At 34.2% G+C, this 27,425-nt stretch overlaps 3 protein-coding genes across 5 annotated transcripts; 1 reads left to right on the top strand and 2 right to left on the bottom strand.

Moving 5' to 3' along the window:
- Positions 1-1,262: 1,262 nt before the first annotated feature.
- LOC104904791 (protein trichome birefringence-like 12) lies at positions 1,263-5,614 on the bottom strand. The gene is made up of 4 exons (XM_057391850.1): positions 4,980-5,614; positions 3,500-3,628; positions 3,006-3,255; positions 1,263-2,088 (listed from the first exon to the last, which is right to left on the bottom strand). Exons 1-4 carry the CDS (start codon positions 5,528-5,530, stop codon positions 1,810-1,812), a joined length of 1,209 nt encoding a protein of 402 aa, XP_057247833.1. The 5' UTR covers positions 5,531-5,614; the 3' UTR covers positions 1,263-1,809.
- A 1,156-nt stretch (positions 5,615-6,770) lies between these two features.
- LOC104904790 (phosphoglycerate mutase-like protein 1) lies at positions 6,771-13,118 on the top strand. 3 transcript variants are annotated; one of them, XM_010693171.4, is made up of 11 exons: positions 6,771-7,028; positions 9,463-9,524; positions 9,661-9,768; positions 9,874-9,953; positions 10,524-10,686; positions 11,068-11,142; positions 11,229-11,317; positions 11,840-11,959; positions 12,343-12,387; positions 12,473-12,578; positions 12,659-13,118. In XM_010693171.4, exons 1-10 carry the CDS (start codon positions 6,851-6,853, stop codon positions 12,576-12,578), a joined length of 1,026 nt encoding a protein of 341 aa, XP_010691473.2. In that variant the 5' UTR covers positions 6,771-6,850; the 3' UTR covers positions 12,659-13,118. The 3 variants fall into 3 exon arrangements, with proteins under 3 accessions (XP_010691473.2, XP_048492424.1, XP_048492425.1); XM_048636467.2 differs by lacking the exons at positions 6,771-7,028; positions 12,659-13,118 and adding an exon at positions 7,084-7,160 and having other exon boundaries at positions 12,473-12,652; XM_048636468.2 differs by lacking the exons at positions 6,771-7,028; positions 12,659-13,118 and having other exon boundaries at positions 9,457-9,524; positions 9,610-9,768; positions 12,473-12,652.
- A 381-nt stretch (positions 13,119-13,499) lies between these two features.
- LOC104904789 (fatty acid amide hydrolase) lies at positions 13,500-21,152 on the bottom strand. The gene is made up of 21 exons (XM_010693170.4): positions 20,854-21,152; positions 20,630-20,710; positions 20,131-20,240; positions 19,981-20,041; positions 19,604-19,794; positions 19,396-19,525; positions 19,207-19,284; positions 18,982-19,129; positions 18,555-18,667; positions 18,389-18,464; positions 17,794-17,865; positions 17,184-17,235; positions 17,003-17,083; positions 16,827-16,910; positions 16,592-16,695; positions 16,337-16,429; positions 15,800-15,868; positions 15,046-15,110; positions 14,626-14,687; positions 13,949-14,044; positions 13,500-13,854 (listed from the first exon to the last, which is right to left on the bottom strand). The coding sequence occupies exons 2-21, from the start codon at positions 20,706-20,708 to the stop codon at positions 13,792-13,794; spliced, it is 1,827 nt and encodes a 608-aa protein (XP_010691472.2). The 5' UTR covers positions 20,709-20,710; positions 20,854-21,152; the 3' UTR covers positions 13,500-13,791.
- Positions 21,153-27,425: the final 6,273 nt, after the last annotated feature.

The raw sequence follows: 27,425 nt of genomic DNA, 5'->3' as shown, positions 1-27,425 counted from the left end.
GAAAGAGCAAAAATCTATGATTTCCCAATAATCTAAATCAAACAACTCCTTAAACTACTAGTAGCACTAATTATATGGGGAAAAACCCATTATTAATTTCTTCAATGAAGGAAAAAATTCAACAGAATTAGAACTCAAATCATCATCTTTATCGCAAAGATCTGAACTTTCTCTCTCCTCTGAATCTTTCATCACAAATTCCTCAACCAAATCCCTAACAGATTTGGGTGACAAAGGATGAAAATTTAAACCCCAATCAGAAATAAACCCTTTAATTAAACCCATCTTCTCATCTGAGCTCATATTCTTCCATTGATTCTTACCTTCTTTAGGGTTTATATTAAGGTAATTGCAGAAATCAGAGAAAAGAAGTTGTTTACTAGTTTTCATTGCATTTTCTCTCTCCTCTAATTGGGTATTTAGCTTGTAAATTTCTGCGGATAAATCTGATGCTAATTCTGCATCACTGATTTTGTTGGGTTTTTGTGGGTTGTTTTTATTGTTGCTGAAACAGAGGAAGTTTTGGGTTTGGTGATGGGAGGAGAGAGAAAGATGATTTTTTGGGGGTTTTATTTTCAGAGGGTGGGTGAAAATTGGAAGATGAAGAATTGAAGGTGTTCTTAAGAAAAGAGACATGGAGTTTATTATTTGATATTTGGAGATGTTTAGGTTTTTGTTGCTTTGCAGCTTTGGGAAGATGATGAATGAGTGACTTGCTCAATTCTCAAATGGTGGGTTAGCTTAAAAAGGTTAAATAAGGGGATAATGACATCAACGTTCAAATAAGTGCCAAGAGATGTACAATGACAAAACCTAGCTTGAGGATTAAAAGGCTTTGTTCGGACTGAATTAATGAAAATTTTGTTCGGTTAATCAAATTCAGTTTAATTAAGGCAAATTTTTCACATAATTTCAATTCAATACAGTTTAGATCCAATCAGCTCAGTCGAAAAAATAGGGCTGAAATGAATTTCAATTCAATATAGTTTAGTTCCAATCAACTCAGTCGAAAAAAATAGGATTGAAATGGATTTCTTAAGTTTTAGGGTAATTATAGATTTTACCTAAATTCGATTTACCTTAGAATAGTTTCGAGTTGATTATCAAATCAAATTTTGCGTTGTAGAAACGAAAATTCTTGTTCAATTGTCAAAAAAAATTGTTTTAAGTAATAATTATACGCCTTCAAGAGCATCGATATGGTAGTTCTTGAATCAAAGTGTGTTAGTAAAACTTCTTTTTTTCCAAGTATAAAAATATAATAAAATCAACTTAATTATTGTGTATTGCCAAAAAAAAAATCTTAACAGCTCATTACATTATTGTATTATAGTTGCCTGCAAAATCTAGCTTTTAACATATTGAAACAAGCTTTACAAAGAAGGCCTTTACATTTCCTGGGTAACATAAAGCTAAAATATGAATTTATGTATATACTGAACCTATGAATAAATCATCTAATTGCAGTAACTTAATCTACTTCATAAACTTCCAGCAGATCAGTTGCATGAATAAGTAAAATCCGGAATGAATAATGCATCATTGAGCTCAAAATTTTAAGCTTCGGGAGCTGATATCAGATGTTGAGCACCTGCAATTAAAGAGATGTTTCATACTAGTGTCTTTAGGTCCATGAGTTGATCAAAACCCGTTTCGTGATCCTTGAATTTGCATCAGACTGTTGACACCGAAGATGAAAGGACACATTTCAAGGAAAGGGATCTTCAACAGAAATCCCCTTCAAGAGCCATAAACAAATTGAATTGTTTACTTTGCTATGATTGCTCGTAATCTTTTCACATTAACCATTCAATCGACAAAATTGTAGCGAATCAATTCTGACAATATATCCACCCATGTGTCAGGAACACCAGGAAGGCACCAATGCATGCAGTCCTGGCCCCATACCTCAACTGCGTCCTTCTTTCCAAGCCAGATGGCTGGATGAGCATCTGCTCGGTATTCACTTAGATGAGTCAAGTCAAGCGTTTGAATGTTCCTTCCTTGTAATGCCTTTTCAATCACTTGATTAAGGTCTCTCGACTCTTTGTTGACTCCATTGTTAACCGGATCAAACCACAAGTCAAGCTACAAGGGTGTTAGAACTTTTGCATTCAAGCCAAACGTAATATGAATCAACAAAAAATGAAAAAAGATCCATCAAAAGATTTTGAAAAAAGAAAATATAAACATGCTGAAATTTCAGTTCCCCCGTTAACTGTAATTTTCATCTGAGGTCGAACTTCAATCCTATTCTTCAAAATACTTATAATTCAAAAGCTATTAATTATTAAAGAAGGAATTTACCTTTTTATTTTTTTAAGGATGTATTTTTTTTTTTTCTCAAATTCTCAATTAGTTTTATGTTCTTTTGAAATTTTTCTGAAAATCAGCAATATATTTTGACATACAAATGCCAACAGAGGGAGTACACTCGAAGTATCAACCCATATGTCGACCCATTTTCCTTTTTTGTTTATTGCACTTGGGCCTCAACTATGCTTTTTGGGGGTGGAAAAACATGAAGGGTGGGAGGGTAAGTCATCTTTCTCAACTCTCAAGTGCAAGACATAAAATTGCAAATTGAGGTCTATCCTGGAATGAAAGACAGAATCGTCTAGTTACAAGGGACCATTTCAAGAAAACATTAACTAGATGAAAGTCCATTGACAAATTAAAGCAGTACTATAAAAATGATATTGACTTAAAATAACAAAAACCAAGTAAATGTCATAACGCAACTTGAGTAGTAAAGTCTTGTGCTATGAACGCAAATGCAGGTAAGGAATCCATGTGTTGGGCTACCTAGGAAGTTATAACACCTAAAGTCGTCGTTTCCAAATTGTTAATATGCTGGGGGACCACACGTCCACACTGGTGCCTCCACTCAAATTGAAATTCGTACTACTAAGGTGTCTACTTTCCTAGTCCAAAGTCTAGCTGAGATTCCATTTTGAACTTTAAACAAAAAGATAGGAATACAAGAGCCTGTAGCAATCCATTACCTGCGAATCTTCAAGAGGTTCATCAAACAAGCAACTACCATTTTGATTCCACTCTCCACCAAAAAAGTGTCTTGGTGACTGCAGCCGCCAAAACTTGAGTGTAGAACTAGGAACTTCCTTTTCTATGTATGAGATTGTATTTTGCAAGACAATCTTAAGTCCATCCGAAAACTCAAGTGCGGGAAGGATAGGCTTGCCTCTCCGATAGAACACAAGAGGTGTCTCTTTTGGGAATTTATGAGGACCCCACCTAATCAGTATACAAAATAAAATATCTTTGAGGAAACCAGATACAATAACGTAATAAAGTCGAACATGAGAACAGCCTCAGTGATCCTCTATTATGCTACGATGACAAATAAGGCTCTACCCTGGATATCCTTAAACATGGAGTATGTAAAATAGTAATATAAGTTTGACAGCATAAAAAGTGTGCCTTAGATCATTTTGTATAAACCTAACTGTAGTAGATGGGAAAGAAGACATAAGATTACCAGTGGCCAGTATTGAAAACAAGGACATCATAAAATTTAGTGATCTGGACCCAGTCATCTGCAGGAATATCAACATCCACTCTGTATATGCCTTTCACTCCATCCTGATCAGACTGATTTGGCTGCCACCTATATTCAGTCCAGATAGACAGTGTTACATTTTTACAACAAAAGAAATTTTAAAAAATCATGAAATTGTCGATAAATAGATAGATGGTGTTAAGTTCTCCACTCATGTCTCTCGTCTATATCTCGACTATTAACTCAACTACTTAAGCCTCATCTGCCATGCTAAAAACCTTTCAAAGAGATTCCTTACAACCCTATCCTTATGGGTATAGACTATAGAGTATAGCCATACAATTTCAGGAAAAAAATAAAGTCTGAACCAACAACATAAGTAGATTCATTCCATTAAACTATACGTATAGATCAATAAGATGTACATAGCCTTAACATTTACAAACTTTGGCAATTGTTTTATGTGCAACCTAATAGTTAGCTGATAGCTAAACCTGACAAGGGAGAGATGAGCTAGGACATATTCTCCCATCTCTCAAGATTGTGAAGTAGGCCTTAGCATCAACTAACCCTAAACCAGTTCCTACGGGCTACAATTGACTCCTAGACCCTAGCACTGTAGCACACACAATTAATCTTCCTCAACTACAGCCCATGCTTCATCTAGAAGAATCCCTCAGGCCTCAGTTCCTTCATACCATTATTCCAACTACTAGGATACTTCAGCCCTTAAAAGAATCCCCCAGTTCCTTCGTACCATTCTAGTGCTTTACCAGGTAATCTTCCTCAACTATGGCCCATGCGTCATCTAAAAGTTACTCAAGCAGCATTCAACCATAAAATTTAAACCCTAATGCATCAATCACTAATGTCCTTGTATCATCAAACTACTTATGGACTTCATGATATATTCATATCCCAATAAAATTCATATGTTGCTCACTCGTGCATGAGACATGCTTATTACAATCCACTAGTTCTAATGAACAAATTATAAGTATCCCAAATCTACATCTAGTGAAATATTCAAGCATCAAAGGACCACAAGATTGACACTTTAACAGTGAACTATCTATCTAATAAGATCATGCCAAAAAGCTAAACATAAGACCATGATCATCTCCCAAATACTTATATCACCATGTGTACATTTAGATCCAAATCGCAAGGGAGGCACTTAACACAATGTAGGCAAACTCGGCCACTCGATGTTACATATGCTCTCCTAAGATTTTCACATACATACCATTCTTCTTACACTTACAATAAACTAACTCCATCATTTACATGAGAAAAGCATCAGTATTGCATCATAGGATTACCATACATACATTGAAAAGAACATAACTTGATGCCAACACCAATCCACAAAGACAGACATTTCAAACAATGATACATCTATATATATATACAAGTATATAACAGATACAAAAATAGTGAAAATTGAAGAAATACTCACTTGTATTTAGAAAGCAAAACAGCACGATGATAAGCAACAGTAACATTAAACTTAGGAAAATAAGCACCTCTCCAAGCACCCATCTTTTTCCACTTTTTAGCCCCATTATCAGCAACCCTCAAAACACACAGAAAAGAAACCAAGAAATTCTCATTCAAAGAATCACCAACAAACCCAATATTCTTATTTCTCATCATACCCAGAAATCCAATTGGATCAATTTGGGTCAAGCTGCAATTTTTAGGCACCCATTTCCAAGAATTAATCACACCCATTTTCTCTCTCCTGTTTCTAAGGCAGTTCCAGGAGTTTCTGTGAAATGGGCAAGTTTCATCGTATATGGGTTTGTGATTTGGGTCAAATACCCAGTTTCCTTTGAAGAAATTGCAGCGATTAAGAGAGTGGGATTTGGGTTTAAATTGGGGTTTTGAAAGTGGGTTGGGAGAAGAGAAAGAAAGGAGAGAAAAGTAGAGGTAGAGGAAGATGAGAGATGAGAGAATTAGAGAAGTTAAGAGAGTTGTTGAGTTTTTTGAAGGCATTTTTACATTCATGGAGGAGAGTGGCGAGATCAGCCACTGGCGCACTGCTGAATTTAGAGAAGAAAGAATGGAGTTGGAGTTTTAAAAAGGAGAGTAGAGTGTATGAGTGATTTGAGGTAAGACGGTCCGTAAATGATAAGAGTCTGAGTTGAGTTTTGATTGAGTCGAGTAGAGTGGAGTCGAGTTTTTACTGAGTTGAGTCGAGTCGAGTCGAGCTCGCTAAGTAGATTTTGAGTGATTTGATCGAGTCGATTTCGAGTATTTCGTGAGTTGTCTCTTCTTATTTATATCCCTAGTTTTATTCAAGACTTTACTATTCATAGATAATTTTAGATGTTTTTACATCGTTCTTAATTATTAGAAGTCGATTGAGAATTTGTGTAAAAAAATTAGGGGATACTTTGTTGATATAATGGAAAATCTTATCAAAAGTTTGGGAGATTTGGGATGCTTAAGTTTTGTTTTATTTCTAAAATAATGATGTGACTGTGATAAGCAAATTATTAGTAGGCTCCTCTGAATTTTGTTTACTGGTTGTGAAAGAGTTGTGTAATTGAAATTCTCATAAAATACGAAAAAGACATGCAATTGAAACGTTCATAGTTTTGTGAAAAAAGTGTGCAAATGAAAATGAAATTTTAAAAGAAACTTTATAGTTAGATGGTTTAGAAAACGTTTAAGAAATTTTAAAGTTATAATATGAAGATGGGGACTTTTCCTAATTATAATCCCAACCTTTGGTGTTGGAAGTGAGCAAAGAATCCACCTTATTGTTGTGCATTAGTTAATCTATCAAATTAATTGCAATAGCTTTTAGGATTAGTGCTCTACGGATCTATAACACGAACCAAGCTAACTTGTAGCAAATTAAACTACTCAACATGTCAAATTCGACTTCAAGAGTTTGATCAACTCTATTCAACCCATATACAATCTTATTAAATCACTCTATATATTTAATTATTTATATATGTCGAAAACCTTAAAAGCTATTTTGACATGTTACAATCAATTTCGGCAAAAATGATCCATAGTTGAGACCGCTAAAAAATAATCTTTAGCTGAGATCGAAAATGACGAAACGCCCATAATTATAACTGTTCCTATCAATTTTTCCTAACAAAAGTCCATTAATTTCATATCAAATTTAAGTCAAATCACTACGTCAAGTCATGTTGAGTTGCACCTTCTCTATAAACAAGCAACCACACAAAACTATGCTAATTTTGATTTTTCCCTCAATTTTTTCTTCTTTTTGGATTATGAAATCATCCACACACAAACAAAGACAAAAGCACAATTTCGTTTTATAGAAGAGTCCATTTGAAATTTATGAGTATTGAACATTTCTCTCTCTCTCTCCTTCCACCACTCTTCCACCTCTTTTCCTTCTTACAAGTACAAATACAAGAACATCACCCTCCTTTTCTTTGGCGGCTATTCATCAAGGAAGAAGACATTCTTTCATTTCTCCACCATCAACTTCTTTTCTCTCTATCTTCTTCTTCTGGTGAGCTTTTTTTCTTCCTCCTAAACTTAATTTCTTTCTAAAGAACCTGTCTTTTTTGAATAATATGATTAAATTGTTGGGTCATTCTTTTAAAGTTGGAATCTTTTCTGATTGAGAAGGGTTTGGTGTGTGGTAAATTTGCTTTTCTCATATTTTTTGATGTTGGGTTTTTTGCCATGTTGGTTTTTGATTATTGGGTAGTTCTTGATTTTGTGGCTGTTTTTTTAGAATTTTATGGAATGTGCTGAGATTTTTTTGATCAATTTGTTGCAAAAATGGCTACAATATATGATTTTAGCATATTAGGTGCATTATCTAGCTAATATGTAGATGTTTGAGCTGATAAGTATGTTAAGTGGATCAAATCAACTCACAATATCTTGTGATAAACACACAAAAAAATTGTGAGTTAGGATGTGTATGGATGATTTTTCATCTTCAGATATTCTTCTTGGGGTGGGGTCCGCACCAGGATAGTTATAAGAATCTGGACAGATTTCTGAATTGCTACTGCATATAGCCAACATTTTGGACCAATATCTAAGGACATTTCCTTTCATCATTTAAGATTCTTAGATCAAGGTCAAAATGATCATCATTTTAGCAGGACTTATTTTGGGGTCTTGGTCTTAGTGTTTGTAGTCAGTGTTGTGTAGTACGAAAATTGGTGCGGGAACATAATTCGCTACCTGTATAGAAGTATGTAAATTAGCCCAAGAGTAATGCACTTGCATTTACCAATCACCTTTTTTAGATTGCAGTTCGCAAGGGTTTAGCGAATTTGTTAATATGGGTTGTAGTTGATTGGGAAAGATTCTAGTATGTACACAAATACAAGCCTTGGCCTTGTCTCCTACAAAATGCATAGGATGCATGGACTTTCTTTAAGTATGTGACCGATTTAGACCCTTGCAACTTGTCTTTCTGGTGTCTGTCATTTTCGTGTCCTCTGTCCTGAGTACAAAGCTAAAGGTGAAATTTCAGTAGAATACCTCGTTTCTTATTTATCAATGAAGGGTGCATCTCATGTTTTACCTCCTTTCTTATTTATCAATTAAGGCTATTAGTACAATACCTCTTGTTACTCAAAGAGAGATAGAGGTTTTTCCTGTAGAGTCAGGTTATTTGACTAAATTTAAGATATCTAAATGGGGTTGTCTCTTTACAATTCTGCCCTTGGTCACAAACTATGGGTTCAGTAGTAATGGCAAGGGTGGAAGAAAGTTGCATGGAAGGCTTTTACTTGGGCTTAAATTTAGACAAGAAGACAGGTTTTCTTTATATATATTGTACTGTATAGTGTATACTTCCGTCCTAATCACTAAGCTAATAGGAAATCTTACACTATAGAATTCTGTATTTTTGTCCATTTTCTTTTCATTTAAACATGATTTATGATTGCAAATCTATCCTGTGTAATTCTTTCAAATAATATTTTTGTAACTTTTCTCCCCCACCCGCCTCCCCGACCCCCTGAAAGGCTGAAAATAAGTGAATTAATATATGTATCCCAAGGACTAACAATAAGCATTAAAATATGTTCTGAAAGCAGAAATGGTATCACTTGAGAATTTATGACAAAATCACACATCGATTAGTGTAGTTAATTACTTCTCATTGTTCCATTTTTGGCTTCTATATTGTCAATAGCCCTTAGGGCTTCACATATTATATTGCAAATCAAAGTAATTCTTTTATTTATTGGGTAACTTTCCCCCCTACCAAGCCCATATCAGGCCACTGCCCTATTTTCTGAGCCCTCTGGCCAGACTGAGAGACTGTTTTGTGTGGAGACTAGAGACTGAAAGTGACCTCCTATATGGATGTACCCCAAGGCAATTAAAAATCCACCTCTTGCTACCTTCCCACATTCCCTCAAAGAGCCCACTGCCCAGGTTCGAACCTGAAGTGTGAGTGAGGAAGCTTGATAGGTAAACAAGCAAACAGATGCCCACATCCTCTCACTGAATTAGAGAGAGCTGAGGCTAGATACAAGTAGCTTATCATTTTTAAGACTCAAAAACAATAGACTTTGATCACCTCAAATTGTGTTTCCGTGTTCGCAAAATCGACTTAGTAGTCTTAAGTAAGGGTAAAATTCTTGTATACCCAGTACTCCGAAATCAGTTTGATTGCATGTGTAGTATTTGCATGACCAGACATAAGGTAGGGAAATGTAAGTAGACCTCATGTTGGTATTGGTATTGGCCTATTGGGTAGATATTAGAATAGTTGATAGCATTTGCTTTGTGAGCTTGTGATTTTCTTCTACTTGATTTATGTTTGTAAGAACTGCTAGTCTCATCATCTTATATTAATTCCTTTCCTCCTGATGTAACTATCTTTTTTCACTTTTTATTTCTCGTTAAATATTTTCTATCACGGGTTTTTCATCTCTTTTTCCTCCTCTTAACATGATCTACCTTTTCTCCAGCCATGGACAATGTGAGCGGTCCAAGTTTATATCCGTTGCACCGCTGCAAAACTATTCACCTGGTTGGTGTTGTATTGTTCTTATACTTGCAAATCATACATCATGCCATTATGGATTTGACGATTGTAAATTTTCGCCTTTGCGAAGTCAAGAATCTTGTCTTGGTTTTTGTTTGTGGTTTTACACACAATGGATTAGGTGAGGCATGCACAAGGACTTCATAATATAGAAGGCGAGAAGAATTACAAGGCATATATGAAAGCTGAATATTTTGATGCACCCCTGACTCCACTAGGTTGGCAGCAGGTAACAAAAGCATCATGTATGCCTTCTAAGTTAATGAGGTTTTTTTTTACTTATACAGACTACAGTTTCTAAAGGTTTTTAATAATTATTTTACTATTCATGCAGGTTGATAGTTTACGCAGGCATGTTCATGATTGTGGCCTGTATAAGAGGATTGAGGTAGTCATAACATCTCCTTTGCTAAGGTATTGCCTATGCTTCTCTTTTGCTTGAGGTGATATGTTCTTACATAGTTTTTTCTCATATTTCAAATAATGCATAGGAGTAACATAGTAAGTAATAGTGGCATTCTTTTTTTTCCCTTAAGGTAAATAAAGAACTTCATTTAAGTATGCAACTGATAGATTCTTTAGTCTAATTTGAGTACCTTAAATCTGGTCATTATACGAAATTCTCATGCTAGGAAGAAGCTAAAGGAAACTTTGTAGTTGTAATAGTAATAGTCAATTAGTCATAGTGTCAGTTATTAGGGAAAACTAGTAATGGTCATGTCATGATGCCTACTTGTCTGAAATTTTGCATGGAAAGCAACAACACTTACAGAAGTATGAATAATCATGGCTTAACTTGAGTAATTTCCTTCTCTACTTCTTGTGCTCTGTTGTCCAGCTGACCACATAATTTGGCCATTAATTGGGATGACCTAAGGCCTCTGAAATACTTTCAGAAGCTTGCATTAAAAAGTAGGGTCTGTATGCACATGTTCATATCATGGATTTGGCAGGCATGAGAATCGGATTCTTATTTTAATGCAGGACTATGCAGACAGCAGTTGGTGTTTTTGGCGGTGAGGGCTATACTGATAGGATGGATGTGCTGCCTATGATGGTGGCAAATGCTGGAAACAGTGACCGTTCTGCCATTTCAAGTCAAAACTGCCCACCTATTATTGCTGTTGAGCTTTGTCGTGAGCATATGGTACGTTCAATAGATGTTATCAAGCAAAGAGCAATTTCTACTGTAGTCCAATAGAATTAAGCAGAATCTAGAGTTTCTAATTGTTTAAAGTGCCACCAAGGCTCTTCAGTTCTTTTCTCTAGAGTTGGTACCCTCACCTGCCCACTTTTTTCTCTCTATTCATTTTCTTTCTTCTTAATCTCTGTGCCTCAGCTCATTGTTATCTTTGAGCTAGGAGCCCGAGGTGGAGGAAGCATTTCGCAACAATCTGCCGTGACTATAATTTGTCAATTGATTTGTTATATCACTACTGTTATCTTCTAGTTTGGGAATTTTCACTCTCTTGAGAAGTGGGACTGTGGGAGGGTAAAGTGATCATCCCTTTTATTAATCTGATCTCAGGGAGTTCATCCTTGCGACAAGAGGAGACATGTTCATGAATATCAGTGTCTTTTTCCTGCAATTGACTTCTCGCAGGTAAACATTCATTAGGATCTTATGTATAGCTGCAGATTGCAAAGCAGACTCTAAGGGATCCTTTAACTGTATGTATGTACTTTCAGATAGAAACCGATGAAGATACACAGTGGAAGGCTGATGTTCGCGAAACAAAAGCGGAAGTTGCAGCTAGGGGAATAAACTTTATGAATTGGTTTGTACATGTCCCATTTATTTGTATTTGTATAGTTTGTACCGCTCACAACTTCACATACATCTTGGATATGGCATTGTGATTCACTTATGGACTATACCGTGGTGCATGCCTATAACCTATCACAGATTAAAAACCCTTTTAGTTCATACAGCTTAATTGAGGAAGTATATATGTGTCGCTGGTTACTGTTCATTATAATAATGCTGTTGTTCCCTTGGGAAATAAGTAAGCTAAGAAACATGGCTACGATTGGGACATGAGGTTTCTCCGATTTGTTCCTGAAACCCCATATGTTTCCGTGTTAATGAAGCGCAAATATGGCTGGAACTTGAGGTTTTTCTGTTTTGGTTTCCATTTATGTGCTACATAATTAAATAGTACTGATCTCCATTTCATGTCATAACAACAGTAACAACTTACCCCAGAAACGGTTTTTTTTTATTGTCTTCATTTAATCTGTTTCCAATATTACACTCTTAGCATGGCAAATGCATTTTTAATTCCAATTTCCCTAAACAGGTTGTTGACAAGAGAGGAGAAGGAAATAGCAGTTGTAACCCATAGTGGTTTCCTATTTCATACTCTAAGTCTATATGGAAATGACTGTCATCCTCTGATTAAGGAAGAAATGTGTAAACGGTGCGTACCATCTTCCCTCTTTATTACACCATTAGCACATTGACATTTGTTTCAATTGTTAATTATGCTTGGCTTGCTTCAATATTATACAGTGACAAGTCCATTTGAACCAACTTTTGTCGGTATCACACGTTTGTGTATTCTTTCTGATGTTAGCTTTTGGTGTAAGTTCCATCCCAATGTTCATGAGTCTGCACTTCTTATCACCAAACATGTGTTTATGAAACATAAATAAATAATTAAAGGGTGGACAAGCACTACAATAGATATTTTGCGACTTTTCTTGCAAAATTAATCTCGTTAGCATTACCGTCATTTATCACAGATTGCCATAGTCAATGTTTGTATTCGACCTCAAGTACATTATTTTGTATTTTTTGCAGCTTTAAGAATTGCGAGGTTCGTTCGTTGGTCCTCACTGATAGGAAGTGAGTTCTTTGTAATAATTTGAGGCATTTTCAACACATTACTTTTCCTGGGAACTCCATGAGCTAATATTAGCTTGGTTTTCAGTATGACAGGTTCTGATGCATCAATCACGAATTATCCTGGAAAGATACCCGACGGACCAGATCTTCCTAGTGATGTTGCTGATGAAAACATAAACAATCATCATTGAGTATGAACTATCATTCTTGATGCTGATTTTATGGGAAGATTTTCTTTCTGAAATTACATTCTCATCTTTTTTTGCTACAGATGTAATGGATTTAATGGATTCCTGATGGTATTTGAGCGAAAAATATTCGGGATCAACACCAAATTCAAGGTTGATAACACGAAAAATGGAATTCATACTGGAAAGTTTTAAGTTGCCTGTATGATGATGACGAAATCTTCTTCGAGACACTACTGTTCATTTAGCAATGCATATTTGGGTAATCTGCAGCTTAGTTTTACAAGGATTGAATTGATCATTTCTTGATTATACAAGTACTGTGTTAACATAGTTGCAGAGGAATTTGAACTCCATTGGCAGGGTGTGTATTCTTAACGTACGATATGTACTAGTGAAAATGATCTATCAATCTCCAAATGTTTATAACCCTGGCGTTTATGTTGGCATTTTCGAACCATTGAAGTCTTGATAATCTATGTCTATACTATATATACTTTTGAAGAATTGAGTTGAATTATCATAATATTGGTTAATATATTATTGACGACTTGTTTGGTAGTTGGTTATAAATGGCGGTAATGGGAATAAATTTGTGTGTAAATTTACGAAGGAAAGCATTGTTCGTTACCATTGTTTTCTTGATAGGTAATAACGCATTATTTACAACTTTTAAGCAAAAATCATAATACAAAACATCAATTATTCGAAAATGATCTTCGCATTTTCTTCTTTACTATGTACGAACTTTATTTCAATCTCTAATGTTCCCTTAAATCTGTGTTATATAATGTAGAGAACCAGTTATAATCATCTAGCGACGATATTATGTTTTTATGGTCTCCAACACATGACTTTAAATATTAACATACTTTATTCCAAATTAATAAATATTATAAAAATTTGATATTTCGAAAATAGATATTAACGTGAATCTCGAGACGCCAATTGATAAATATCTTTACCCAGATAGTAGTAATACAATACAATCAAAGTTTGTTACGTTCGTCCTCCGAGAAGCAGATGTTGCAAAGTTCGCGACTAAAAGAACAGTGTATTATTCAATAGATGTGTCTCTTATTCTCTTAATTACATCATAATTTACTTAAAATGAGCAATCATTGGATTAAATTAGATCATGAATACGAAGTCTAACATCCCAAGATCATGTATAAATTGTAACCTCTAGAAATTGGAATTTGGGAAATGCTAGTTATCAGATACCCTTCAAGATATCATAGTACAATGCCGGTCTTTTCTTGGGTATGCCACATGATGCCTGACCACAAGAGAAACAATCAAACCCAAGTTTGCATAATAACAGATTGATGAAACTCTCGTAAGTAATTCATGGAAGATATATATATACATACCTCGATGACAGACGCCAAACGCAGAAGTGTTGCTTCACTCCATGGTCGACCTATAAGTTGTAAGCCGATTGGAAGTCCCTGTTTATCATAACCAATCTGAAAAGTACGAATGATCGATAAATCAGTTTTGCTTGCGAACTTGTAAACTATCAGTTTTATTAGCAATAATATGTTGCAATCAGTATAGATCACTTCTGGTCAGTACAATAAGTAGTTGCTTACGACAAAAACTCGAAAAGCTAGTAAAATTAGTTAAAATCAGTTCAGTTTAGTATTAATTAATTGAAGAGAACAAGGCAGCATTCATTTCTATACAACACAAATGTTTTTACCAGCTCAAAATATACAAGGGTGAAAAGGCGCTTATTTGTTAATTCTCCTGACCTTAAAACTAGAGTAAGACATGCAACAATCAGTCAGTTTTCTGCGTATAGTTTCCAGATTTCCTACTATGAAATTTAAATTTAGAGTCATGGAGTTATAAATTGCTCGAACAATACCAGATATATGAGCATCAATAAAGCTTTTCTAGTTCAGTCCCAAAAGAACACAGGAAGATAATGAAGCAAGATAATGGCAAGGATACGAAACTAGTCATTGGTTTGAAATATATTTCGGGACAAGATATAGCCTTCAATAACTAGAAAATTCAACTGAAACCAAAAGAGATTATGCACCGGGATGGTAATGGCAGGGAGGCCGAGAAGATTTGCAGCCACAATAAAGCGCATCAGGTAACCTGTCAGTAGAAGTACAGAAACATGTATTAGTGCATTTCGAAACTAGTATAGAAGTCCTGCTATATCTATATCTATGGATGACTAAAAAGAACACAATTTCATCATCTGTTGTTGGTTGTTAGCAATGCATTTCAGTATCAGCTGGATTTTACAAAGTATTAACCACATTATTAGTCAAATTGAGGCATTCACTAAAGCAGAAGGTATCGCCTCCCTGGTCTTTCGGAAAGAAAAAAGAAACGAATTACATCTTAATTTCCTCGCAATCAAAATAAAGATATATAGTAAATAGAAATAAAACAATATCTTATATGTAGATAAAAAATTTCACTCCTTAACAGATGTTGATTAGCTCACCTGAAACCTGCAAATTTGTCTCTCCAAATTTTAGAGCGCTGGAGGGTATAACTGGTGCTGTCATGCTGTTCAATAAAAGATAAATGTATCAGAATTTATATCTGCAAAAGCTTAAAAAATAAGGCATCCATAAATCCATGCATTTTCACTAGCATGAAGCTTATTAACACACAAAAGAACATATAGCTTGAAGGGTGGAGCTACCCTTTGAGGTGTGATGACCCCACTTCAATCTTGATCTGTAGTATTATTCTGTCAAAATTTTAGAAAATTGGACCATTTACACCTTCTAAAATAATGAAAAAAATATTTTGCACCCACTAATATGTTATTCTGGATCCGCCACTCCACAGTTGGTAGCCTGGTACTGGTTGGAAACAAATACAGCTCAAGAAAATATCGATTATATCTTAAAAACTGGAAAGTTTCACAACAAATTCTCCCTGCGTTGAATAAATTGACCAAACATGATGAGTCATGAAAGGGCCTCCACTATGAAAGCTGGCAATCTTTGATCCAACACGAAAAACATGAGCAGAACCCTAGGAAGAAAATTCAACTTGAACTTGACCTAATTTGATCGAAATGTCACTAATCCACTTATCTCATATTTTAAACAGTTTTAGACGTATTTTGAGAAAAGTCCGAAATTAACATGAAGCCAGACACAAACAGGACACATTTACCATATCTAAAAATAACGCAGAATAATACAGAAACTAAGAGCAGCACTAGCAATGATGATAATGCATACCCAGTGGTTGGTGTTACTATGATGTCCACCTTCTTGAAGATCTCCATGTGGTAGTACATCATTCTTCGCCTGCATGGAGCCAGAAACAAGTCGTAAAAACAAAACAATGAAAGGAATATACAGCTCAACAGACACGCTCACAAATTGGAAATTTCCCATTAGCAGCCAAAAGCAAAAGAGATTGTAGTAATGTGGCTCTCAGCTCTCTGATAACAATTGTATGATAAAATAGAGAGAAGCCCCCCTCCCCCTTTCCCCCAAAAAGAAGATACCATAAGACTATAATTAATGTAATAGTGCCTTAAACGCATTGATGTACCAAGCTAACTATTACTTGAAGATAAATCTCATATTTTAAAGACTAAAGAACACTAGGAAAATTTGCACATCAAATACCAATGTTCTTGATATAATCCAGATTTGTCATCTAAACATCTCCAATGAGGACCCCAAAATTATTACCAGCATGTTTGTTTTTACTACAAGAACAAAGTAAGGAAACTTTTATACATCAATCGGTTCATATTATTTCCTCACCGAATCTTTTGGGATGCAACGTAATCTGTAGCTGAGAACGAACGGAAAAGCGCCAAATTTGTGCGGGTATCATATGTCAACTTTGAACCTTTCCTACATGAAGGAGAGAAAATTGTTGTGCTTCCTGTATGAAAAAGGCCTTAAAAAAATTGCTTACTTCAAAAGCAGTTTGCAGTTCTTGAAAGAGATTAATTTAAGATCTTTTTGGTTGGAAAAATCAAAAAAAAAAAAAAAAAAAAAAGGAATAGAGCATACCCCTCTTCGCAATATGGATTTAGTGCAGACAAGCACTCAGATCCAATTGAAACTACATGTGCCGTGCGCATCTCATGCATCTCAGGAATAGCAATTTCCACTGTCTTATAAATAAAACACGAAATTTTAGTCCTATAGTGCTAAATTGGAAACACATTATGAGGGCTGGGGGAGGCTAGGTGAACAAATGCTTACAGAACAGTATTTTAGTACTTAAGGTAAAAAAATCCTTTACTTGGAAATTATGGGTTTCTGAAAGCAAGTTCAATACATCCTCACACTTCTGAGAGATTTCACTGGAATACACGTCATTAAACCACTGCAGTACAAGAAATATATATTAATCATAATCTCATATTCTTTTAACCTCAATATGAAGTTGTATCATTCTGAATGTTATGATGAGATCACCTCTGTATACTTCCCAAGTCGTAATGACCCTTGACCACTAATTTGGGTTTCAGATGTCAGATTCGGCAAGCAAGGTGGTGACTGGAAAACAGTCCAGATAACTATCAGTTGATCAATAGCAATAGCTTATAGCTCCCGATATTTTAAAACAAATAGAAGAAGGAAGGGAAAAATAGCTCACAGGTCTGAGGCTAATCCTATCAGCAGGAGAGGAACCCAGAATCGCAGCATACCTATAGAAAGATAATCAACGTATTCAGAATATTCAAAAAGTTTCAGGTCGATCTTTGGAAACTGATGCAGTGATTTAAAAGAGAAAAATGAAAAGATGTATCCACACCAGAAATATACTGGTTTAGTTAATTTTAGTTTATCTCAGTGAGTGACAAAAAGGAGGCACAAATATACATCAGCAGCCTGATAGACAAAAGAATCCTCATGAATATCTCTCTAAGGTTTCAATATTCTTGAACGCCCTAAATATGACGTCTACTAATTCAACAAAGTACTCAAAATGCTAAAATAGCAGGAACAACCATAGAAAAGATACTATTAAAGTTCGTACTTCAAATCAAAATCATGTATGCTCGAAAACTTTAAAGGATGCTGCTTGCAAAATCTTATCCACGTAGCTTACAAGGATAATGCAGCAAAAATCATTTACTACAGGATTTATGTACCTACAGAAAGTCAGACAATGGTGACAGAAAAATATGCGATCAATAGACAAGATTCTGTCAAGTCGATGGCTGTAATAGAGAATAACTCATTGATGATATGGTTTTCCTTACACAAGCAATACATCCTCAACTGATGAAGCTATTGGGCCAATAATTTCCACAGTCCCTGCATCACACAATGCCCTGGCAACAAGAAATTTTAGAAGATTAGAAGTTATAAAGGAAATCATAGATATAGATATTTCCGTTCCTTATATAGTACTTCCTCCCTTTCTGAATACTTGTCGCTTTCGCTTTTCGAGGTCTAACTTTGACAATATTACAATTAAACTCCATTATAGAAAATTATACAACCTTTTCTTTTTCTTTATTTTTGCTCTTCCTACTTGCTTTTGGGAAATATTACCAATGAAGAAGGGTTAATGGCAGGCCATTGGAGTCACATGGGTAATACGTGTGACGGAAAAGGTATAAGTGGGAAGAACCAAAAAACTATATCCCAAAAAGTGAAGTGCAAAGAACAAAAAAACAACAGAGGGGGTAATGAGTTCTATTGCTAGATACATATTCGAAAAGAACTACCACAATACGAACTTTTTTGTAATTTTATCCATATTCTTGAGAGAAATCATTGTCACAGTTCGACCTCAAAAGGCGAAAACAAGTATATAAAGTGAAGGGAGTAACTGAATGATGCAGTTATTACCCTCTCATATCAGTTCTTCCATAAGTAGTTTTCAGGCCAACCACCCCGCAAAGGGATGAAGGAATGCGAACTGAACCTGGGTTCACAAATATTACTTGTGAGTAAAACCTTCCAGCTAAATCAGATCCATAATCCTAAGATTTCAGCAATATATGTTTATACTAACCTCCACCATCTGTCCCTAGGGAAGCTGAACAAAGTCCAGAAGCTACAAGTGCTGCCGGGCCAGATGAAGATCCGCCAGTGTATCTATCATGTGCATGTGGATTTCTTGTTGTTCTGAAAAGAGCAAACATCACAACTCAATATGAAGTAGAAAACTTCCAAAGAGAGATTTCAGATGGGTAAACTTCTGGAGATGCGAATCAGTACAACTTTTGACATATGTGAGAAACCAAGCTGAATAAAAAAGAGACTCAGTGGTCTAACGTGCATTTGACTAAATTATTCCATCTCAAATGACCACAATGGTCTGATTTTCTGTTGCAAACATCAAATAAATAGTTGAAATATAAGCAAGTCCTATGTGACTGAACCTATTGTGAAGTATTTGGTTGTGCAATTTTCTCTCCGTAACACAAACTAATACTCACCCATAGTTAGCATTGTTTCCAGTTGTCCCAAGACCAAATTCATGCATATTTGCCTTCCCGATTAAAATAACACCGCAACTGCGCAACCTAGAAACAGAAACTGCATCCTTCTTAACAGGTCGAACTTCATGAAACCATGTTGTAGCACCTATACCCAAAAGAAAATGTTAGACTGAGCTTCATCTTGATAAAACGTAAGAACAAAGAACTTTGATTACAACATACCCTTAGACGGATGTGGGTAACAATCTATATCATCCTTGATTGCCATAAAAATTCCATCCAAAATTGATATAGATTTCCCTGCAAAGTACATGTCTAATCTCAGCAATACCCTAACATAGTTGTGAGAAATTAAATCTATCAAAGCAAAGAATAACGAGAAGACACAATTACAATTTACAAGAGTATTACCTTCTTCAAATCTTTGAGTAGATGCAGCTGCCTGCTTTCTTACATCCTCAGCATCAAAGGAAATAAGTAATGGGGTAGTGGGATTTGCATTATTAAACTCCTCCAAGGCTGAGATCAATTTCTCAGCAATCTGCATTCATGCATGAAAAAGTTGTTAATCATTTAATACCTGAAGGCAAAAATAAAACAGGCATCAAAGTTATCAGACCATGGATGGGGTAGCAAGCCTGGCACGATAAGCATAAGCAAAATCACGAATCTTCCAATAACGAAAAGATAGTGCTAAATCATCATCCCAACAGCTTGCAGGATCATAATCCGGGAGGCACTTTAAAGCTTCTGCAACACGATCCTCTGGACAGCCAGCTTCTTCAACATAAGTAACATCTTTCTCCGGTTCTAAAAGGCACAATTCAAACTTCCTATATCAGGGCTGTTTACATACTCTCATGGAAAAGAGACAAGAATTCTGATGTATCAAATGCACACCCCTATTAATCAGTTAAAGACATTTCTACATTCCATAATTAGCCTCTTTCTAACCAAATAGAAAAAGGATAACGGTCTTAGTGCATAAGAAATAACCTTGGGGAGGGAACTCGGGTTTAAACATTGGAGTCTCTGGAATGACAGTATTCTTCAGTAACTGTTAGACATAAACAGTATGCTGTTAGTACAAATCAGTAAAAGCAACCAAATAACACAGATGTATCTACAAGTAAAAGGGAAACCAACCTCAACTGTATTATTCTTCTTTCTCAAGTAAGAAACAATAAGAGGACCTACGACCGGAGCTTCAAGGAGATTGGTAAAGAAACCCAATGCCAGTCCCGTGATATGTGGAGCTATAAGCCAAAAGAACAGATATAACTTGTAAGCATCTAGACTGATACAAAGTGCTCAGACAGTTCATTGCAACAATGCACATCAATTGATCAATGATTCACAAAACTCTACTTTGATTGGTCCTATATTGAATGAAAATCCCCATAATGTAGGATCATTTACAACAAGAAACATCACCAAGCACAATAATATAAACACATTTTGTGTTTTTAACTGGCTATATGCCTATATCTAATGATTTTCCTCCTATAACCTAAATTCTCATATACTTCATACACCGTTTATATCATCAGATAATACTGTAAAACTATCAATTTGGACACCAAAAAATAACCCAATTGAAAAAGAAGAAATTGGAGACAATTAATCACAAAAATAACAAACTAACCTTCAATTTGATCATACTCGTACTTGACTGCTGTCAAGTCAACTTCATCAGCAGATATCATCACTTTCTTCTTCCCCATCCCTAAATTCAACAATTAAAAAAACAACCCACTTCATAAAAACATCTAATTTTCAAATGGGTATTTAGAAATTCAATTGTTTTTGAAAGCATAAACATTTGTACCCAGAAAAAAAAGAAAATTGTCATAAAGATTACAAAGTTACCTTCTTTAAGTTGCTCAAAGATCAAAGATTGAAGCTTTTTTCTTCTTCTTTTAAGAGGAGAATTGTTTGAAGATTTAGAAGAGGATAAAATGATAGTGATAAGAAAATTTCAAGTCAATAAACTTGGTAAACTGCAGGAGAGTGATGGTAGTTTTGCGTCGTTTTCTGGGGATTTGAATGCATTTTTCGTCACGTTTATTGGTTTGGTGGGCACTGGGCAGTTATGCATTTGCACAAATAGCATTGAATACTGAGTCGATCATAAACCACTGATAGGAGAAAGTATCTTTGGGACGAAAGTCCGGAAACAGTCCAATTTCGTCCAACGTCTAATTAGAATGATAGTATCTTTGGGTGTTGGAAAGCGACTAGGTTTAGATTTTAGATCTGTTCTTCCTTGCTTATTTTCAGTTCAATTCAGTCCAATTCAATATAGTTTAGTTCAGTTCAATTCTGCTCTAGACAATACTTTTACTCTCACATTACACTACTCATTTCGATTCAGATCAGTTCAGTTCAATTGTTTTATGCCGAAGAGAACAAGCCCTTAGTGATATAGATTAGATTCGATATGATGTTTTTATAACACCTTTCGAATCTTGCTCTATATGACTTCATGATAAAGCCTTATGCATGGATGTGTTAAGAATAAATAGTATGGATCATAGATTTTTTATGTTGAATAATATAATAGTTGTAAAATAAGTTTTAAAGAGTGAACGTTGATAAAAAGGTCAATACTATGGGATTTTATGAGTAAAGATGATAAGCAAATGAGTTGATTGGTTGAATAGGTAAAACGAAGTAACTTTTTCGAAAGACATTACCTCATTAGACTAAGCAAACAAACTAGTATACATGACGTTTATTTGTAAATAAAATTTGGTATCATCCACTTTCATTACCATTTACCAAGTTAAGCTTGGTCTAGTGATAAGTAAAGAACTTTTCAACTTCGAAGTTGGGGGTTCAATCCACAATAGGAATACTTTGGGAGAAAGTATCTCCCTACCATCGCTCACACTTTCATAGTGGTCGAAATATTCTGGTTTGGCACTTTATTAAGTTTGGGACTCATTTTGTTACTCCTCCCCAGTTCTTTTCTGTTAATGCACTTAGATTTGTTATTATGAATTAACTATAAACAATTAGAATGAGAAATTGAGAAAATGAAGGATGTTGCTTATTATGAGCTAACAGCCTAATAGGTATTCTTTTTGCATAAGTTCCTTTATTCTACTTAAATATATTGAAGATGGTTGTCTTACTATATTCGGTACATTTAATGTGTTATGTGTAATTAGTTTTTTCCATAAGAGGAGATATTGAAACATAAGATAAGCCACAAAAACAATAGGGACAAATGGTCAAGAGGCTAATTTATTTTAAAAAAAAATAGGAAGTCAAGAGACACTTTTTATAAAAGATAAATTTTATTAATGGAAGGCCAAACGTCATCTACAATATGTCTTAAAGAAAAACAAGATATGATTAAACAGGGTCAAATCATCAAATTCGTCCTCGAATAAACTACAATGAACCAGATCGAGCATTACAGCGCAGCTCCCTTGTATTTGCTCGAATCAACCAGCTATTGATGAGGATGTCTATCATTCTAACATAGTTTGGGAAGAGCATTCTTGCTCGAGACATGTTAATCGCATCCGAGATTCTAAAACCTTTCTGTCGAGTCTCGAACTTCAACCAATGAGAACAATTTCTCATACCTAAAAACAAAAAACATACGCACAACTTCCATGACCATAACAGGATTTGAAAAAATCTCACAAAGAGATACTAATTTATTCAACAAAACAAGAAAACGAACTAAAAACTGAAAATAAAAGCGAAAAAAAAGGCTTAGTATGGATGAAATCATCCATGACAGTCCCTACATGATGAAAAAGGGATAGAGGAGGCTAGGCTTTTAGAAAGAAAAAAAGAGAGGGGAGACATAGGTAGTAGCATAATTAACACAATTCAAGTCAAGAGACACCTAATGAGTCCATGCTCCATTTTTTACGTGGTCTTCAAGAAATATATATATATTTGACCATTAATATCTTTTATTAGTATATTGTAATAGTATTTGTAAAAAATTGAACATAATAATCTGAAAGTATATTTGTTATGAGTTGTGAATTGTGACCAATCTAATAACCACCCAACTATTTTTTTTCTACTTATGAAAAGAGAATTTACTGCCAATAACACAGCATAAATGGGCCATACACCAGGCTTCATGGACAGTGGTAAGAAAGTGTCATCAAAACTTCAAAAGCCCACTTCCAGAGAAAATATAAGCTTCAAGAAGTACCGGGAACTATTTGTTTGTCACCCAAAGTCCCACGGCCCACCCCAATGTGAAATTAGATTTAAAATCAATTTAAATCTTCAACTTAGCAAGGATGTCTTTTTTTTACCTGAAAAAATTTGAATTGTGTTAGACCTAATCAAAACTAATCACACTTCATTAATGTAATATCCATGTAAAAAGATTTAGATACCTTCACTCAAATTAAATTAAATTAATTTTAAAATGATGTAAATATTATTTAATAAATGGATTTTGCTATATATGCACATGATCATAAGTTACTCTATTTGTCAATGTTGAACCCTAGTTTTGATGATGACAAAGAAACAAAGATGCAAACTAAGTAGTGAAGTAATGAGTTATTTAAGTGTATGATGTTTAAGGTATCAATGAAAGGAATTGGGAGAATACGAAGTCAAGAGAGGATTTCAAAGGCTAAGTAAAGAAGTTTCTAAGTTGATACTGGAGCAAGCATTGGATCAAGAAGAATAGAAGCTAGGCGTTTTATTTTCTAGTTCCAATGTAAAGGAACAAAGAAAGCATGGTAAGGAACAGTGGCAGCCTTATCTGAGAATGAGAGTTTGTTCCTTTGTAAGGAACAAACTAAGTGGCACTAAATGAATATGTTAGAGGAACTTAGTTAATAAAAGGAACTAGACTTAGGCGTGCAACAATATACCGGTTAAAAATATATTTGAGTAAGTCATGCCTAAATTATAGGAAATTAGTTATATCTAATTTCAAATGATAAAATCAGTTTTAAAAAGAAAATTTGTTTAAGAAAAATATTTTATTTTTCGGAAAAATTAAGAAAATAAATATCCGGTTTTTAGAAAGAATTTGTTTAAAAGATATTTTTTTCTTAAAGATTAAAAATTCAGTTTTAAGGATAAAAATGTTTTTATAAAACTGATTTTCGGATAAAGCTCAAGGAACTCCTATTACTTAGGAGTAGTGGCTAAATTATATCCACGTTCATCTATAGTTCATGGGATCATGGGACATAATGTGAAATGTGTTCTTAGGGAAGGAACATCATGGGTTAATGGACTAAAACATGTACTCGAGTTTTAATCCCACGTTCTTCATGATTAACTCTATAAATATAGAAGTCTAGATAAGTTCCAAATGTGTCTGACTAAGTAATTAAGTGAGTTTAACTAATTAAGTGTCAGTGCCTTCATTCTCTCATAATAGCCATTTGTTCTTTGCCTTCTTACTCTAATTCCACTAAGCTTATTTCGATCAATTATATTTTGGTTTTTGGGGTAAGGGAACTTTGAGTGAAGTTATGTAAGAGAGAGGCTTTGAGTGAAGCTTGTATGTGTGAGAAAACTTCGAGTGAAGTTGAGAGGAACTGTTGTTAAGGGAACAGTGGCTCAGGAACTTGAGTTTAGGAACTCAAGGTGTGGCTCGAGTTAGAATTAGGTTGTAACAAAGTTGTTTGGCCTAATTAGTGAAAGTGTTGAGTTTAAAATCCCTAGTGGTCGAGGTTGTTTCTTCTTGTTGGCCCAAGAAGTTTTTCCTCGTAAAAATCTCTTGTGTTCCTCTAGCTTGTTTATTCGTTTAAGTTTTAATTTCCGCAAAAAGTTACGTTTATTTCTACACCTACAATTCACCCCCCCTCTTGTAGTGTTCCTAGGGAAATAACAGTCAATATATTTACTTAGACTAAATAGAGATGGCTTTTCATTAAAGTAAATTTAAGAATATTTTTTTCTTACATATTATTTGAGGTTATTAGATGCAATAATACAAAATTGTTTTGTATATAGTTTTGCATGCGTGCAAATAAGATTAATAAGTAAACGTATGAGAATTTTATAAGTTAATCTAATTTTCAATATACTAAAAAAAGGTGGTACTAATTTACAAAGACTAATTTCAACTCAAATCTTTGCTGATGCTTAATAAGACCATTCTTAAGAGTTTCAAGGCAATCAATTTCTCACGTCTAATTTAGTGTTCTATATATATAACTTATAGAATTAAAAATGAAAATCACTATTAGAATTCAGTTCATTGTAATTATAGCTTAATTTTGTATACTTTTCCAGAATAGTTGTCATCCATGAATTGCAACTCGTCAAACAAATGGTGCATAAAAAAAATACTTCCTTCAGTTCTTAATACATGTAATATTTGTAAACCGTATTTTTTTTTTATCATGTAGGATTTTATTAGATTTATTTTACGTTGTAATTTCAAACAACATTTTGTAAATTTTATTCTTTTTTTATTTAAAATTGCCAAAAAAATAATTTTATTAGTTAATCAATAACTAAACACATCAATATGTTCATAGGTTTGCATGTATAAAAAGGATTGAATAAAAATAAATTCTTATCTGCAAGCTAATACTGAAAATAGTTTTATATAATATGTAGCAAGTAGCACTGATTTAATTATTGTACAACAGACTATAACACGTAGTGTGATTATGAAGGTGTTGTAGGCTTTTGATCTCTTGCAAAAAAATTAATCATTACAATATATTTTCAAATCTTATAGAGTGCAAAAAGTAAAAAAAAAGTCATTCTATAAAAAAATACATATCCGTTTCAATACATTTAAAAATGTTATTAAAACTTCAAATATAATTTATCAATCCAAAACCCAAAATAAGCATAAAAATTTTGATCAATACTTACCCACTTAAATAACTTGTACCAAAAAGTCGTTTAAGAGGACTCTTCAAAGACATACAACAAAGAGTCATTCAAAGTCAGACACCATACACATATGAAAAAGAAATCAACCATAAAACAAAATCTTACAACCAGGCTATGCAAAAAATCTAAACTCCTATACACTCCAAGATATATACGATTGAAAGAGGTGATCCTCCTCACGAACTCATGGTAGCTTTAATGAAGTTGAGCTCAAAGACAAGATTCCACGTACCTCAATTCTTGCTATTACACCATTCCACGATATATGATATATTAGTATTATTCTAGATTCATGAGATCTGTTTTGAAACTATCACGTTTAATTTGAAACTTTCTAATATAATTATCTAATGTAATTAGAATAAATAATAACATCGTAATGTAAATTAATAAAGTTAACCTAGCTAATTAACCTTGAATAGTTAACCCTTTCTAAACTTGTAACAAAAAGCTCACAAGCATGAGCAATTTTGTTTTTGAAAAAAAAAAATACTATGCCATATATTTTTGTTATGAAGCTATTGGGGGTGTTTGGGGGAGAGAGTTTAGAGGTTTGACCAGTAAAAACTCTAACTTGGGTGTTTGGTGAGAGAGAGGATTAAAGAGAGTTTTGTACCGAAAACTCTGATCAAAACTCTCTTTTGAAAAAGCTGAGTAGAGTAGCTTTTTCATGAGAGTTTTGGAGAGAGAAAAAATAAATGACTATTTTGTCCATATAATTAATACTAAAATTTGTTTTAAAAAAAAACATATGTCCATAAATGTCATTTTACATGTTCTAAAAAGTACAAAACTCTAAACAATCAGCTAAGTATTACCAAACACCTTTACACAACAATTATTTAAATCAGCAGTCAAATCCTCTGAACAAAAAAGTAATCATCTAACCACAAACTCTAAACTCTAAACTCTAATCACCAAACAGGGCCATTATCTTCAGAAAATGATTTAGCAAGTAATGTAATAAAGGGAAGCATATAAAAAGGAAGAACACATGGATGGAAACAGCTAAACTGGGTAATGGAAAAGAGAAGAGAGAATATAGGCGGGAATGGTGTGATTGTGAAGGAGGACCCCAGAACTAATTTAACTGTACCTTATTAGTTGGCATTTCTTTTAATTTGCTAGCTGGGTCCAGTCACACTTGCTCCACCTAATATCATTAAAGCACATTATCCAAGATTAATTTTTATTTAAGCATATAGTTGTGGAATAATTTTTTGGTACTACTACTAATACTAAATCCAATGAGTTAGATGTAGTAGTTCAGTAGAGTACCTATCACTTCGAAATATAGGATATTGTTCAAGGTTCGATTTTTTATACCAATAATATGTTGGGCATTTACTTCTAGGTTGTTTAGCCTTGTACCTAATTTATAAGTTGGTGTATCATACGGGTTAGTAATTGGTCTTCAGACCAATTATCTTTCCTAATAAAATAAAAAATTAATAATCTACTGAGTTAGAGGTGGTAGTTCAGTGGAGTACCTGCCACCCCAAATTATAGGGCATTGCCCAAGGTTCGAACCTTTATCCCAACAATATGTTAGACATTTACTTATGGGTTGTTTAGCCCGTACC

Source organism: Beta vulgaris, chromosome 9 (genome assembly GCF_026745355.1).
Source record: "Beta vulgaris subsp. vulgaris cultivar EL10 chromosome 9, EL10.2, whole genome shotgun sequence".
Taxonomy (NCBI): Eukaryota; Viridiplantae; Streptophyta; class Magnoliopsida; order Caryophyllales; family Amaranthaceae; genus Beta; species Beta vulgaris.
Note: the sequence above shows the minus strand (reverse complement) of the source record. Positions and strands in the feature narration are given on the sequence as shown.

Excerpts from the sequence above, each read along its gene's own strand:
- LOC104904791 (XM_057391850.1), bottom strand. The coding sequence starts at position 5,530 with ATGAATGTAAAAATGCCTTCAAAAAACTCAACAACTCTCTTAACTTCT. Across the intron at positions 3,256-3,499 it reads GTTTTCAATACTGGCCACTG|GTGGGGTCCTCATAAATTCC; the intron begins GTAATCTTATGT and ends TATACTGATTAG. Across the intron at positions 2,089-3,005 it reads AACCTCTTGAAGATTCGCAG|CTTGACTTGTGGTTTGATCC; the intron begins GTAATGGATTGC and ends ACACCCTTGTAG.
- LOC104904790 (XM_010693171.4), top strand. The coding sequence starts at position 6,851 with ATGAGTATTGAACATTTCTCTCTCTCTCTCCTTCCACCACTCTTCCAC. Across the intron at positions 7,029-9,462 it reads CTCTCTATCTTCTTCTTCTG|CCATGGACAATGTGAGCGGT; the intron begins GTGAGCTTTTTT and ends CCTTTTCTCCAG. Across the intron at positions 11,960-12,342 it reads AAGGAAGAAATGTGTAAACG|CTTTAAGAATTGCGAGGTTC; the intron begins GTGCGTACCATC and ends TATTTTTTGCAG.
- LOC104904789 (XM_010693170.4), bottom strand. The coding sequence starts at position 20,708 with ATGGGGAAGAAGAAAGTGATGATATCTGCTGATGAAGTTGACTTGACA. Across the intron at positions 19,130-19,206 it reads TTACCCACATCCGTCTAAGG|GTGCTACAACATGGTTTCAT; the intron begins GTATGTTGTAAT and ends TTTTGGGTATAG. Across the intron at positions 17,866-18,388 it reads GGAAGAACTGATATGAGAGG|GGCATTGTGTGATGCAGGGA; the intron begins GTAATAACTGCA and ends TCTTGTTGCCAG.